Below are 12,992 nucleotides of genomic sequence, written 5' to 3'. Positions count from 1 at the left end.
TATGTGTGCACCCACAGCGAGTGTAGGCCTCTGTGGCACTCTGTGTCTTTGCATAACTACATACCTGGATTGGTACAGTGTCCTGCCTTTCCTATCAATATTGGTTGTCGTAATCCATTTTTTCATGATTCAATATAAATAAAATAGAATTGATCATCATCATCATCATGTAACACATGTATTGTAACACAACACAATGCATACAAAACAATATATACAATACAAAACAATGTATGCAGATCTAAATGACTGAAGATATGCTCTAATCTGGCACAAGACTGTAGGATACACTTACAAGCCCTAAGGCTTGGCCATGAAAAATTACAATATATGTTGTTTGTAATAATGGTCGAATTAAGGGAGATGTAAATGTGGTTATCTCTCTGTTTCTTCCATCACACTCATTCCTTCTTTTCTACATACACACATATTAACAAACACTATGTTTACCATGCCCTCGGGTCTATGCCATAGGTTATTTTCACAGTAAAATATACAATGGTTAGCCCTTCTACCAATTTACCCTGTCACGTCTAATGGAGCAATTAACAACAGCACTGCGCCCCGGGCAGGAAATCCTATGCACCCCAACTCCAAACTTGTCTTTATGACATTTATATGACAAAATGTGGGGGTATCGGCAGAGGCCTATGACACCTTTGAGGGTCCTTAATGTCAGTGTGTCGCATGCCCCCTCCTCTTTACTGCCCCAGGGTGTGACATGGAGCAGGTACCATATATCACACACAGGAAATGCAGGGGCCCTTTCCAACGGTTAAGGGAGCAACTTCCTCCTCTCTAGCAGGCCCATGGGGTAGCGTTTTGGCCTCTAAGAAATCATCATGTCCATATGCATGTAAAATCTCTCGGTTTTTATTTCAGTCCCTCTGTCTATCTATCCCTCTCTCTCACTCACATACACACACACACACACTGACGCATGCACACACACACAAAACACACACACACACGTATGCACACGCGCCTTGTGCGGATGCACAGACACACACATTGAAGACACCCAACCTCATCCAACTAGCGTTCACTTGACCTCTCTCTTCATCTGCCCGCTTTTTTTGTCTTCAAGTCCCTCTATCTGAGTCTTTGTTGACATTACCCCTGTCCTTCCCCTGTCCCCAAGGAGCCAGTAACCTCCCTTGCAAGTGCTTCCCCTTGAGCTGTTGTCATAGTAACTTGTGGGCTGGTCGACATGACAACTACACCATGGTCCAGTGATACATGAGACGTGGGGGTGGGGGACTCGTAGCCCCTTTATATAATTCCGTAGTATGATATATGTTATTGTAAATAATGGTGTCTACATGTTTTATGAAAAAGTATAGATTTTATTGTTAATATTATTAATATTATTGAAAATGATACATTATGTAAAATATGTATATATCCATTTTCCTTATAAATATCATGATTAATTATAATTTTTGAATTGTTATAAATATTTTGTAATTTACATTATGATTTGTATTACAGAATTGTTCATTATTATATGTATATTTTATTTATATATATATATTATATTATATATTATTTTTGTATTATTTTGATGATTGTTATTATCTTACCTTTGCAGCTATCTATCTATTTATCTATATACCTCGCTATCATTAATTCAACAACCATTTTCTTTTTGGGTCGCATGTTTGGTCGTGGCGTGACGTGCTGAAGATTGAATGTATAAATAATGTATAAATGCATATAGATATAATCATTCATTCTCATAATTCAATTTTTATGTATGTATTAAGGTATATATGTATATATGCAGTATGTTCTGTATGTATCAACTATATGTTTACATACGTATGTATAAAAATAATACTTTTATGAATACACACTTATTCAATAAAAGATTCCACAATTACGGTTTTACAGTTCAAGAGAAACAAAACATGCAATGCATTCAGTCTGTTCACAACCAGACAACATATTTACATCAACATCTAGAATTGCATACCATCCATCCATTTGCTGAATTTTGCAGCAACTCCACAGTACATTCCTCCTGACCATTCCGTTCTAAAAATCACTGTATGTATTTGTATAGCATAAATACAAAGAAATCTCTGGAATACATGCTATACCTGCAGTGCTGTACTGCATAAAAGGTATAGCAGTGAGTAAGTCAAGTCTCCATCCTACGGTTACTGCTGTGTTTTGTTGTGGGGGAGGTTGGGGGGGGGGGGGGGGGGTCAACGGTTAATGGCACGCAGGTCATTCAAGTGGGAATGACACAACTAAATGTGTGATTGGACATGAGCAATTGAAATGTGCATTTGAAATGTGCATTCATAATGCGCAATTGAAATGTGCATCTGCTATGTGCGGAAACAAATTTGGAAATGTGCAGAAAAGAGAGTGTTTATTGTTCTAGAAAGACATTTCATTGTATTAAGGGTAACAGTCACAACGTGTGAATGTAATGATGTATGAAAAAACATTTTTTTGAAACACTTTTTATATGGTCTTCTTTACAGTTCTTTATCGTTTAGGGAAAAGCATTTTTATTTTATTTACCATTCCATTGACATCTATAAATAAGTTTAAGTTGGATATATGCTTCTAAATGTGTTGTTATCCATCATCATTCTAACATTGTAATTTTTTTGAGTATTCATTTATCTTTTGAAATCATGTTTTCATTATTATTATTCTCCCTCATAGTGACTATATTGTTGATTATTATTCATTAGTAGTTGTATTATAAGAGGTAGTAGTATTATTAGTAGTAGTAGTAGAAGAATTAGTTCCATTATTATTATTATTTATGTAGCAGTAGTCGTAGTCATAGTATTAAAAATGTGTCCCTATCCCAATTGAACATTCTGCTGGTAGATTACTATCTACAGATAGTTTGTGTGTGTGTGTGTGTGTGTGTGTGTGTGTGTGTGTGTATGTGTATGTGTATGTGTATGTGTGTGTGTGTGTGTGTGTGTGTGTGTGTGTGTGTGTGTGTGTGTGTGTGTGTGTGTGTGTGTGTGTGTGTGTGTGTGTGTTTGTATATGACTGTATATGAATGAGTTTGACTAATTTGTTGGATTTATATGATTCAATTTTCAATTTTGTTGGCAGATTCATTTGGATATGTTTTTGTTTTCCTTCGGAGCGGAATGGTTTGACTGGCCTTTGTGCAAACAGGCCCCACATTGGTTATTATTTGGTTTGGCTTGCTTTGCTTTGGTCTTTGTGCAACCATAGGTCTTCACATCTTATGATATTTTTTGGTTTGGTTTGCTGTGATTTTGTTTGGTTTGGTTTGGTCTCCGGGCCCTTATTGGTTATTTTTTGGTTTGGGTTGCTTTGGTTGGGTGTGCAGCTAGGTGGTTATAATCTGGTTAGGTTTCGTTTGGTTTGGTCTGTGTGTGATATACGAGGCCTCTTGTTGGTTAGTTTGTGGATTTATGGATACACTGTTTACATCACATTTTTGTCAAATGTCAAGAATGAAGGTGAAAATAAAATAGTACGTAATAATACATTATTCTGTTGTGCTACTGTGTTGTTCTATTTTCTCTTCAGATGAGTCAATGACATTTCACTGCATAACTACTAATGCCCTTGCAATGAAAACGACAATGTTAGAATTAAAATTATAATTCCATTCACAATGAACGATACCAATACGATCCATTCATTTTTGATGTAACCTATAAAGAACAAACGGAGAAACAGAGGGGAGATGGGGTACATGTTTTAGTGGTTATATTTATTTTATTAAATATGGAGCGTATCACTGGCATATCTGAACAATCACGCCACTTGGAGGCCAATCCCTGTAACTGAACGGAACGTACAACGCGTTATCCTTACCCAGTGATCCTTACCGTACACCGTACATTCGCGGAAGTCTTCCCTGGATGCGAATGAAAAGAGCAAATAGCTTTTGACATCATCTGTGTATTGTATAGCCTACAGTGCGCGTATATATACCCTCTCCCACTTATTTTTTAATAAAGATTTACACATGGACGATGAATGGGAAGAAGAGGTGATACATTAATACATGATCACGGTAGCAGCCTATTGCACTAGCTCGTGTTGCTAAACTGACTGTTTTCCTCATTCATTTCAGGAGCAGTTGGTTGTTGTGGAGCTGTCAGGTGTAATCAGCAATGATTTTCTTTCCAAGTGCCGAGGTACATGCAATATACTGGTACGTTTTCCTCTTTTGTACAAAATGCGATGTGTTGTAGGCCTATTAGCTACAAAGCATGAGGTAAAGCTTATTTTTCTTATTTTACTTATTTTGTGGCCAATTGTTTCTTTCGTGTTGCAGGACATTGACAGTGACAAGCCCATGATGCAAGTTGGTCCTTATGTATTTGTTGGAGAGTATGAAGGTAAACAAATTAAATTAAATTAAAATTAAAGATAATGTTACTCTGCATATACGGTACCGCTTAGTAATGCCACCTCAGGTTATATTTGTGCGCTATTTAACCCTGCAAATGTCTCTAATAGCTATAATAACTTCAATATCTGTATAATACAAATTTTTAGCATATAACATATTGTAGTAATGAACTAAATGTGTTATGTTTCATTGTAATAATTGTTTCAATTTCCTTACAGATGCATTAGGTACATGTGTGCTATTCGAGGAGGGATCACCCAATGGTATGTTTCATGATTTCACACATGTTTCTTTCTTTGACCGCTTGGCCATGAGTTTGTTTCACCAATCTCATGATTTCCACATGTCTCCAGTAGACACCAAGGAGGGCACAGCAGACCTCAAGTACAATGGTCATACTGTAAAAAGACTGAAAATGCAACGCATCTTCCTAACGGAGAAGAAAGATGAAGAGACTAGCACAGGTAAGGCAAAGGGCTCATACTCTAGCTAGAAGGTCTACTATGGTATTTTAGTAATGCAATTACAGTGACAATGTAAGACAATAATCAAGTCAGTTGGTAATATAATACTATTCATGTTAAGCGCTTGGTTCCTTAGTTCCCATTGGTTCCCATTGCTAACATAAACGCTTTCTTTATAATATCTTTGTGTTGGCTCTTGAGGACCTGGAGAGGATGATGGGCCTGACTGTGTGGAGGCCCAGGACTCCTTGGATAGTAGCCATGAGGAGAAGTCAGGGGAGCCACTGGAAACCAGTGCAGATGACCCGACAATGGAATGACCCAGCAGTCGTCCTGTCCATGCTCATATTGATCATTAATATCAACTTTCTGATCTTGATATTTTTCATTTAGTACCCATCTGTTATCCACACTATGGCCTTTATGTGTGTGTGTGTGTGTGTGTGTGTGTGTGTGTGTGTGTGTGTGTGTGTGTGTGTGTGTGTGTGTGTGTGTGTGTGTGTGTGTGTGTGTGTGTGTGTGTGTGTGTGTGTGTGTGAGACCCATGTTGAAGAGAGTTAACACTTTACTGTATTTTTTGGAACTTTTGGAACATAAATGACTACACATGGTAGTCATTTATGGGTTAATTTTGTTCTGAGTGCAGAGGAACAAATGTGTTATGTATTTGTTATTCCTTAATAAGGGATGTTTATATTTTATAAATCAAAATATCACACTGTATATTATGATCCTTTTTTACAACACACATAAGGTGATCGTTATTTATGAAAAAATAAATAACTTTTCTACTAAATTCCGGTTGTATGCCTTTTTATATCACCAGTATTAGTAATGTGGATTGGATATTGTTCAGTAACCGCAGAAGTGATTTCTATATTGTTGACATTGTGGACGTGGCGGATCCTGACCAATACAATCACCGGCGTTGACGAGAAGTAGACCAATGAACGAGCGACATCGCACACGCGACCGCGACGTTCGATTGGTCGGTTGGCATTTTAGCACCGGAAATCTACGGGTGTGTATCCGGGGAGGGTTTTAATCGAAGCGAAAGTCTACGAATAAACCGGTGAGTAAACTTCAGTCTGTCTCTTTCTAGTTTTTATCTTAGACAAAACTATGTTCTGTTACATTGACATTTGTTACTTAGGATAATCGATGGTTGCCTGTCTGCTGTCTCTTCGCCTTATATGTTCAGGTGGATAGATAGATTCAATTTCAGTAAAACAATTCCGTTAACGGGTAATGTATAGAACCCATCCTTAAGTTGGCCCGGTTTTAACCTTATGTTGGCCCTTACAATAAGGTTAGATCCAGACGATAGTGATGTAAAATAGGCTTATAGTATCCCGTTTGACTATTATCTTATTATAAACACTACACAATAATCTTCGAATACACACATGTTAATACGTAGACAATTCGGTGTAATGATGGAATGATTGGTGTAATGATGAAACATTGCATCAGGAATTAATGAGTGAGGAATATATTGGGGGGTATGTGGGGAATAAAGAATATAGGAAATACTAAACTGGATACGATTAGTATGGAACTTTCTTCCTTTTTGTATTCTTATCACTATTATTATTGCAATGCAGTGTTGCAGTCATATTTGTCACTAGAAGTACAACACATTCATCATCACAATGATGATGAATGTGTTACAGTACAATGGCAACGACAAAAGTATACCACTATAACAAATATTCCATTCCACCTTGTTCCTAAGCATACAGAAGATGGAGTTGCGACCACTTGTTATGTGCTTTGCCCTCTGTGTGGTGTACGCCACCAGCAAGCCCACGGAGAAGAAGGACAGAGTTCATCACGATGAGCTTCTCAGTAACCGGGACCACGATGACGCTGAGAACTTTGACTATGACCACGAAGCCTTTCTGGGGCAGGAGGAGGCCAAGACGTTTGACCAGCTCACTCCAGAAGAGAGCAAGGAGAGGCTAGGGTAACGTCTCTCTGAACGTCGTCATTTGTTCATTTGCATATCTGTTTGCGGATGACCATCAATGTGTACATAATATATTAACAAATAATTTCCATCTTTTGTATAGCACTCCTATACTGTCATTGGTTGCTTCTACTTGTGAATTCTCTGGTATGTTAAGGATACTGTAGTGGCTAGAGGGTTGACCTCCAAGCTGAAAGGTTCTTGGTTTTCGTCCCCAGTGCCTTTTTTACCTGCCTTGTAATGATCACTATTCATATTCAATGTGGGTTTAATTGGATAAAAGATTCTCCTCAATGTCAGTGTATACTGTATATATTACATAGAGAGGGATGTCAAATGCTTGAACATGCACACTTCTACAGAGGGCAACTCATGTAAAAACAGAAACTTCTGCTCAGCCTTTCGTCACTGTCCTTGCAGTATGCTGGTGGAGCGAATCGACGAGGACAAGGACGGCTTTGTGAGCGTGGAGGAGATGAAGAGATGGATCAAACATGCTCAGAAGCGCTGGATCTACGACGATGTGGACCGCCAGTGGACCGGTCATGACCTGAACGGGGACGGCCTGGTGTCCTGGGAGGAGTACAAGAACGCCACATATGGATACATCCTTGGTATGGATGATGCCAGTTGTGTTACACTCACAGCTTTCCTGGATAGCAATGTTGTGCATACATTTTAAAGTAGGTCTCAAATGATGAATAGTCTCTTTTGTTTGTTAGCGCACTGTAACATTGTAGTGAAATGTAAATAATTGTAGTACCTAAACATAAGGGGCTCATGGATAGCTGTTTGTTGATCCTTCAGGTTTGTGAATCCTTCAAATGTGGCGGACTCTTGTGTCACCATCACACACACACACACACAAAAGTGAGCTGACAAGTTTTCCATTTTGCTGTATCTGCAGACGACCCGGACCCTGAAGACGGCTTCAGCTACAGACAGATGATGTCCCGCGATGAGAGGAGGTTCAAGATGGCAGATCTGGACACTGACGGCAAAGCCAACAAGGAGGAGTTCACCGCCTTCCTTCATCCCGAGGAGTACGACCACATGAAAGACATCGTAGTGCTGGTGAGGGGACTAGACCGTCTGATTGGCTGTTATCTGTTGACAGAATAACTTTTAAATGCCTCCTAACCACACCATGACCCCCCCCCCCACCTCCCTGTAGGAAACTATGGAGGACATTGATAAGAACGGAGATGGCTTCATCGACCTGGATGAGTACATAGGTCAGTACACAAGAACAGCATCTCAGTCAGCACAGTTAGTCACAGTGCTCCTAGTGTTTCCGGGCTCTGTGGAATGGGAATGGAATTTGCATGGTCGATTTATGCCAGGCTCTAGTAATGGATAGCCCACGGGAATCCTAACCCCGAGTAAACTACAGCATTGAAGTACATGATCCTGCAGCATCATTATCTAAACCTTTTTATTTGAGTGCCTTAAGTTTAGTGTGGTATAGTGTGGGTGTGTGTTATAATAAGGCGTTAATGTAATAGAGCCCCGAATTCAATTCATCAAGTCCAGGTGCGATGCCGATTACCCCTTACAAAAAAAAAAAAAAAAAATCCATGTCGTTGAGCTAGTATAACAAAACATGTGTTGCTCTCGGCGGCCCCTGTAGGGGACATGTACAACCAGGAGGGGGACCCCTCGGAGCCCGAGTGGGTGAAGACGGAGAGGGAGCAGTTCACAGAGTTCAGGGACAAGAACAACGATGGAAAGATGGACAAAGATGAGACCAGGGACTGGATCCTACCCAGTGACTATGACCACGCGGACGCCGAAGCCAAGCATCTTGTCTACGAGTCTGACATAGACAAGGTACGCTTGTCTGGAGATTGTTGAGCTGAGCTTGGATCACAAGAATTGAATTCCCGGCTGCAGCTGCCTGCTTTAGTTGTGCATCTGACGAATAAACAACCTGAACTTGCAGGGATTTGCAACGGATTTGCCAGCATTACAATACCGGCTCCCATTCACACATGACCCCTGTGCCATTCAATTTCTGACCCAGGCTGCATGTGTGAAAGGGGCTAGGGATTATAAGGGGGTGGGGTGTAATCAGGACCTTTTACCTATCAAACCAATGAGTACAGAGTTGCTTAACTCTTCTCTTCTCTCCCCTTTCTGTCTGTCAGGATGGCCTTCTGACCAGGGAAGAAATTGTGGACAAGTACGATCTGTTTGTGGGCAGCCAGGCGACTGACTTCGGAGAGGCCCTGGCGAGACACGACGAGTTCTAGTGTCCCCCGGTCGGCTGCTCTACAAGGACGGACGATCTGTGTCTCCGCGGTGTCTAGAATCGGCCGAGACGGAGTGGTCAGCGACAGCCAGGGAGGCCACAGACAATAACTTATTATACCTTTTGAATGAGTCTCTTTGCTCAACACGCAAACACAATCCTTCGTTGGAATGGAGGTGCGTGCTTGCGTGCGTCTGTGTACACACACACACACACCCGATGAGACGTGTGTACACACCCATAGTGTCCACCCCCTCGACTGTGTGTGTGTGTGTGTGTGTGTGTGTGTGTGTGTGTGTGTGTGTGTGTGTGTGTGTGTGTGTGTGTGTGTGTGTGTGTGTGTGTGTGTGTGTGTGTGTGTGTGTGTGTGTGTGTGTGTGTGTGAGACCAAGGTGTCCTCACAAACACTATGGCATCAGCATCATGACATGGCATCATGGATAGCTTCGTCCAGGCCCCCTCCCCTCCCATGAACCCTTTGTCGCAGGTTCCTAACTCACTCACTCGGTCATCGTCTGTTAAGTCATTATAATGCACATGCATGTTTTCTTTTATATTGCAGCCATGTAAGCACTGGTCTCGTGGCTTGCGTTTAACATAGGTTTCTGCAATGCACTGGACCACGAGGAGTAGGAGTTTTTTTTCTGTTTAGGTTTTTAATTGACGTCTTTATTTGCATATACTTTACCCAAACAGGCCCATACTAAGCCCCCGCCTGTTGCTGACGTCTCGCGTACGTGTGGTTTGATATTGTATCTTTTTGAACTTCGCTGTATCCGAATATACGAATGTCGGGTGTCCGGAAGAAGGGGGTAGCGCTGCCAAGGAAGACTGTGGAACATTACAGTGCAATACAGTGGCGCATGCTCGTTCTCGTCACCAGCCCCAGTTTGTACACCGTTGTGTTTTTCTAACATGTATGTTCCGCATGTATGTATGCTGAAAAGAAGGACTCCAGGCAGGAACTCTGTGGTGCCTGAGGAACAAAATGCTCCATCGCTGCCACATTTTGTGTGTGTGTGTGTGTGTGTGTGTGTGTGTGTGTGTGTGTGTGTGTGTGTGTGTGTGTGTGTGTGTGTGTGTGTGTGTGTGAGAGAATCAATTATTTTAAGTGCCAAGGGAAAGGAAGTGGTTTGACTTGGCTCTACTACCCTTGTATTAGCTCTACCCACATTTATGACCACTGGTAATTAACAATATGATAAATGTATACCTTTTTTCTTATTTTGTATTTCATACAGAGACAAGCTTTTCACTTACTTACTTTTCACTACGTTCCTGTAAGTCCTCAGTATATGAGCACTCGAACAATCAAATGTTTTGGTTGAGAAAGCCCCTCAATAAAAAAAATGATGTGTTTACAGTGTATTACGACACATACTGTGAGTATAAATTACTAATCCTAAAACCTATTTGTCCTCCACCCAGTATATACATTCATTCAACTTTCAAACAAGTTACTTATTTGAACAGAATACATGATGTATCTTAAAGTTCATGACACCAGACCTCTAGTTATGTAAGAAAGTCCCAAAACCACGTGTTGTGTAGAGTGTCAGGGGGAGGTGGGGCTGAGGGATTTACTCTATCCTGCAGCGCAAGGGGCCAGACTTAACACAAGCCACTGGCTAACTGCTTTTTCTCACTAGGCAGTGAATTAATCCAACCTAGCTGCCACTGTTGTGTTGCAGTATCCCAGCAGGGGACATTTCCATGGGGAATAATCACCATAGTGTGTCTGTTTTCCATACCTCTCTTAAGCTAACCTTCGTCTATCATCGAGATGGTGCCGTTGTTAACGTATATAAAGTAGTGGAGCCTAGCTGAACTCATTCTTTCTCCTCCACTCTTTTCCAAACCGTTACGGCCAAAACATATTACAGTTTAATATGTTTGCTGTTATATGTAATATGTGTTTGAATTTTACATTGTAGGTGTATTATAAGATCTCATGATCATTTATATCTCCATTCTGTCCGTCAATCAATAATTTTAATTTTTTTTTTTCATGGTGTAACCATGTTTTCCTGCTCTTTATCCAGAAACCTCAGTGAATCCTATAGACAGAGGGAGGTTTCAAATAACCCTGGGCCATGACTCTTTATTCCCTTCACAAGGGAGTGTCTTCTGCTGCATGACGTCTATATGCTTGAGAGAGAAAGAGGTCCTTTAAGGATGTCGGCTAATCTTCAACAGGCTTGAAGCAGTTGTTTTAATAGCTTATCCCTTGTCCGATTAGCTGAGCGATCACTCAGGATCTGGGCTTGCACGCATCATCGTCTCTCTGTGTGCGTTTCAACAGACCAAGTGGCTTTACAAGTAGACCACTTGAAGATCCCTTGAAATCAGAGATGACAAAGATCAAGAAGATTTACTCACTTTTATATAAATAAATAACTTATACAGAGTAGGCATAATGTGAAACAAAAACACCATGCCTGCTTAAACACACTCAGGACCATTGTAAAGATATATCATCTATAGCTGGTTAGGAAAATATATAATGATATAAAATCATATTATGGGTACAATTGAAAAGACTATTTTCATGTTGAGTGGTACATTTATGCACTTAGAAGCAGTATATGTTGAACACAAGTCATCAATAAGCAAGTTCCAAACACTGACACTTAAAAAAAAAAAATCACAGCTACATCACAGCTGACCTACATCACCTTTAGCCTTGTTTTCAACCAAAAACTGTGCCATGAATGGCGAATAGCTGTTGCTCTAGATACCTACAGCGGAGCGGACGCTGCTCCTCCTCTTGAATGGGCCAACACAAGATGCTTGCGCAGCGGGTGAAGCCTCCGTCGCCTCCTCATTCCTCCCCCGTCTTCATCCCCGCGCCGCTCTGGGTGCCTGTGATATCATAGTGACATCACTTACTGATGGTGATAAACACGGGATGCAAACGCGAGAGCACTCTCCACAGCTCCTCCTCGTCCGAGTCTAAGTCGTCCTCACCCTCTTTGTTCCGGGCTTCCTCTTTGTCTCCCGGAGGGCCGTCACCCCCACCATCAGCGCCGCCCTCCTTGCAGCCGGGCTGGGTTGCCTCTGAGTTTGTGGAGGGGGGAGACTGGCTGTCCAAGCCCCCGGCGACCCCCCCTACTGCGCCCGGGTGGCCTGGTGAGGTGGAGGGTGAGTCTGCCGTCTGGGGGCCGGTCGTGTCCGGAGATGGAGGAGTCACAGCGGGGGGTTGCTTTGGGGTTTGCAGAGGCGTAGCGTCAAGGAGGTGAACTAAGCTCTGTTCTACGGCTGCCGGAGGCTGTGGAGAGCGAGGGGGTGTGATTGACCCGCCTACCGGTGAATGCGATGGCTCCGGGGGTGTCGCTGGGGCAGGTGTGGTGTAGGGTGCGTCTACCTCAACAGTGGATGGAGCGTTAAAGGGTGGAGCAGGGTCGGGATCTCCACCGAGGGAGGGCGTGGTGGGGAGATGGTCATGGCCCAACTGGATGTTGGACAGGCTGGGGTTAGACCAAGGAGTGGCAACAGGGAGAGTGGGAGAAAGGTCCTCTTTGGGCTTCATCAGGCAGGGGCTGGTGGTGGTGGTGGTGGTTGGTTCTGGGTCCGCCCAAGCCCCTAGACTACCACCACCAGATGATGGTGGTGGTGTTGTTGGAGACCCATCGTGTTCTTCCGGGGTTGGGGATTTAGACGGAGGCTGCATTTGCGAGTGGTTCAAAGTAGTTATGGGTGGGTGGAGGACAGGCAAGCTGGAGGAGCACCTGATAGGTGAGGAGGGGCAGGAGTCGGTAGGGCTGGGGAAGATGGGGCTGGGGAGGAAGGTGGTGTCGGGAGCGCAGGCGGTGCTGAGGGGGATGGGGCCGCGGCAGGAGGGCAGGTCTTTATGGATGAAGATGCCCGGGGGTTTGCCCTGGAGGCTGAAGGAGGGGTTGTACGTCCCCAGGTCCCCGTCGGTGAAGGCCACCTCCT

At 42.5% G+C, this 12,992-nt stretch overlaps 3 protein-coding genes across 4 annotated transcripts in view; 2 read left to right on the top strand and 1 right to left on the bottom strand.

Moving 5' to 3' along the window:
• The first annotated feature begins 3,871 nt into the window (after positions 1 to 3,871).
• On the top strand, positions 3,872 to 5,255 carry gtf3c6 (general transcription factor IIIC, polypeptide 6, alpha). Of its 2 annotated transcripts, none has more exons than XM_084477105.1 (6): positions 3,872 to 4,006; positions 4,091 to 4,171; positions 4,295 to 4,358; positions 4,591 to 4,635; positions 4,729 to 4,836; positions 5,038 to 5,255. In XM_084477105.1, exons 1-6 carry the CDS (start codon positions 3,983 to 3,985, stop codon positions 5,154 to 5,156), a joined length of 441 nt encoding a protein of 146 aa, XP_084333231.1. In that variant the 5' UTR covers positions 3,872 to 3,982; the 3' UTR covers positions 5,157 to 5,255. The 2 variants fall into 2 exon arrangements, with proteins under 2 accessions (XP_084333231.1, XP_084333230.1); XM_084477104.1 differs by having other exon boundaries at positions 4,726 to 4,836.
• A 614-nt stretch (positions 5,256 to 5,869) lies between these two features.
• Positions 5,870 to 9,272, top strand: calub (calumenin b). Its single transcript, XM_084477602.1, has 7 exons — positions 5,870 to 5,908; positions 6,572 to 6,802; positions 7,226 to 7,419; positions 7,713 to 7,879; positions 7,980 to 8,040; positions 8,436 to 8,635; positions 8,953 to 9,272. Exons 2-7 carry the CDS (start codon positions 6,582 to 6,584, stop codon positions 9,055 to 9,057), a joined length of 948 nt encoding a protein of 315 aa, XP_084333728.1. The 5' UTR covers positions 5,870 to 5,908; positions 6,572 to 6,581; the 3' UTR covers positions 9,058 to 9,272.
• A 2,665-nt stretch (positions 9,273 to 11,937) lies between these two features.
• LOC311357879 (cadherin-related family member 5) overlaps positions 11,938 to 12,992 on the bottom strand; it is a gene marked incomplete at both ends in the record, with an annotated part of 6,721 nt that continues 5,666 nt past the window's right edge. The window contains 3 exons of the mRNA XM_084477897.1: positions 11,938 to 12,258; positions 12,361 to 12,523; positions 12,785 to 12,992. The exon at positions 12,785 to 12,992 is cut by the window's right edge and continues 31 nt beyond it. Of these exons, the coding sequence (XP_084334023.1) occupies positions 11,938 to 12,258; positions 12,361 to 12,523; positions 12,785 to 12,992 (692 nt within the window). The remainder of the gene's footprint in view (positions 12,259 to 12,360; positions 12,524 to 12,784) is intronic.

This window comes from Micromesistius poutassou (genome assembly GCF_964030765.1).
Source record: "Micromesistius poutassou genome assembly, chromosome: 13".
Lineage (NCBI taxonomy): Eukaryota > Metazoa > Chordata > Actinopteri > Gadiformes > Gadidae > Micromesistius > Micromesistius poutassou.
This window is presented reverse-complemented; position numbering and strand designations above follow the sequence as displayed.

Bases quoted from the DNA above. Each gene is read 5' to 3' on its own strand.
- gtf3c6 (XM_084477104.1), top strand. From the start codon at position 3,983: ATGGACGATGAATGGGAAGAAGAG. The intron at 4,007-4,090 runs GTGATACATTAA...CATTCATTTCAG, and splicing joins ACGATGAATGGGAAGAAGAG to GAGCAGTTGGTTGTTGTGGA. The intron at 4,172-4,294 runs GTACGTTTTCCT...TTCGTGTTGCAG, and splicing joins GAGGTACATGCAATATACTG to GACATTGACAGTGACAAGCC.
- calub (XM_084477602.1), top strand. From the start codon at position 6,582: ATGGAGTTGCGACCACTTGTTATGTGCTTTGCCCTCTGTGTGGTGTAC. The intron at 6,803-7,225 runs GTAACGTCTCTC...CTGTCCTTGCAG, and splicing joins GAGAGCAAGGAGAGGCTAGG to TATGCTGGTGGAGCGAATCG. The intron at 7,880-7,979 runs GTGAGGGGACTA...ACCTCCCTGTAG, and splicing joins TGAAAGACATCGTAGTGCTG to GAAACTATGGAGGACATTGA.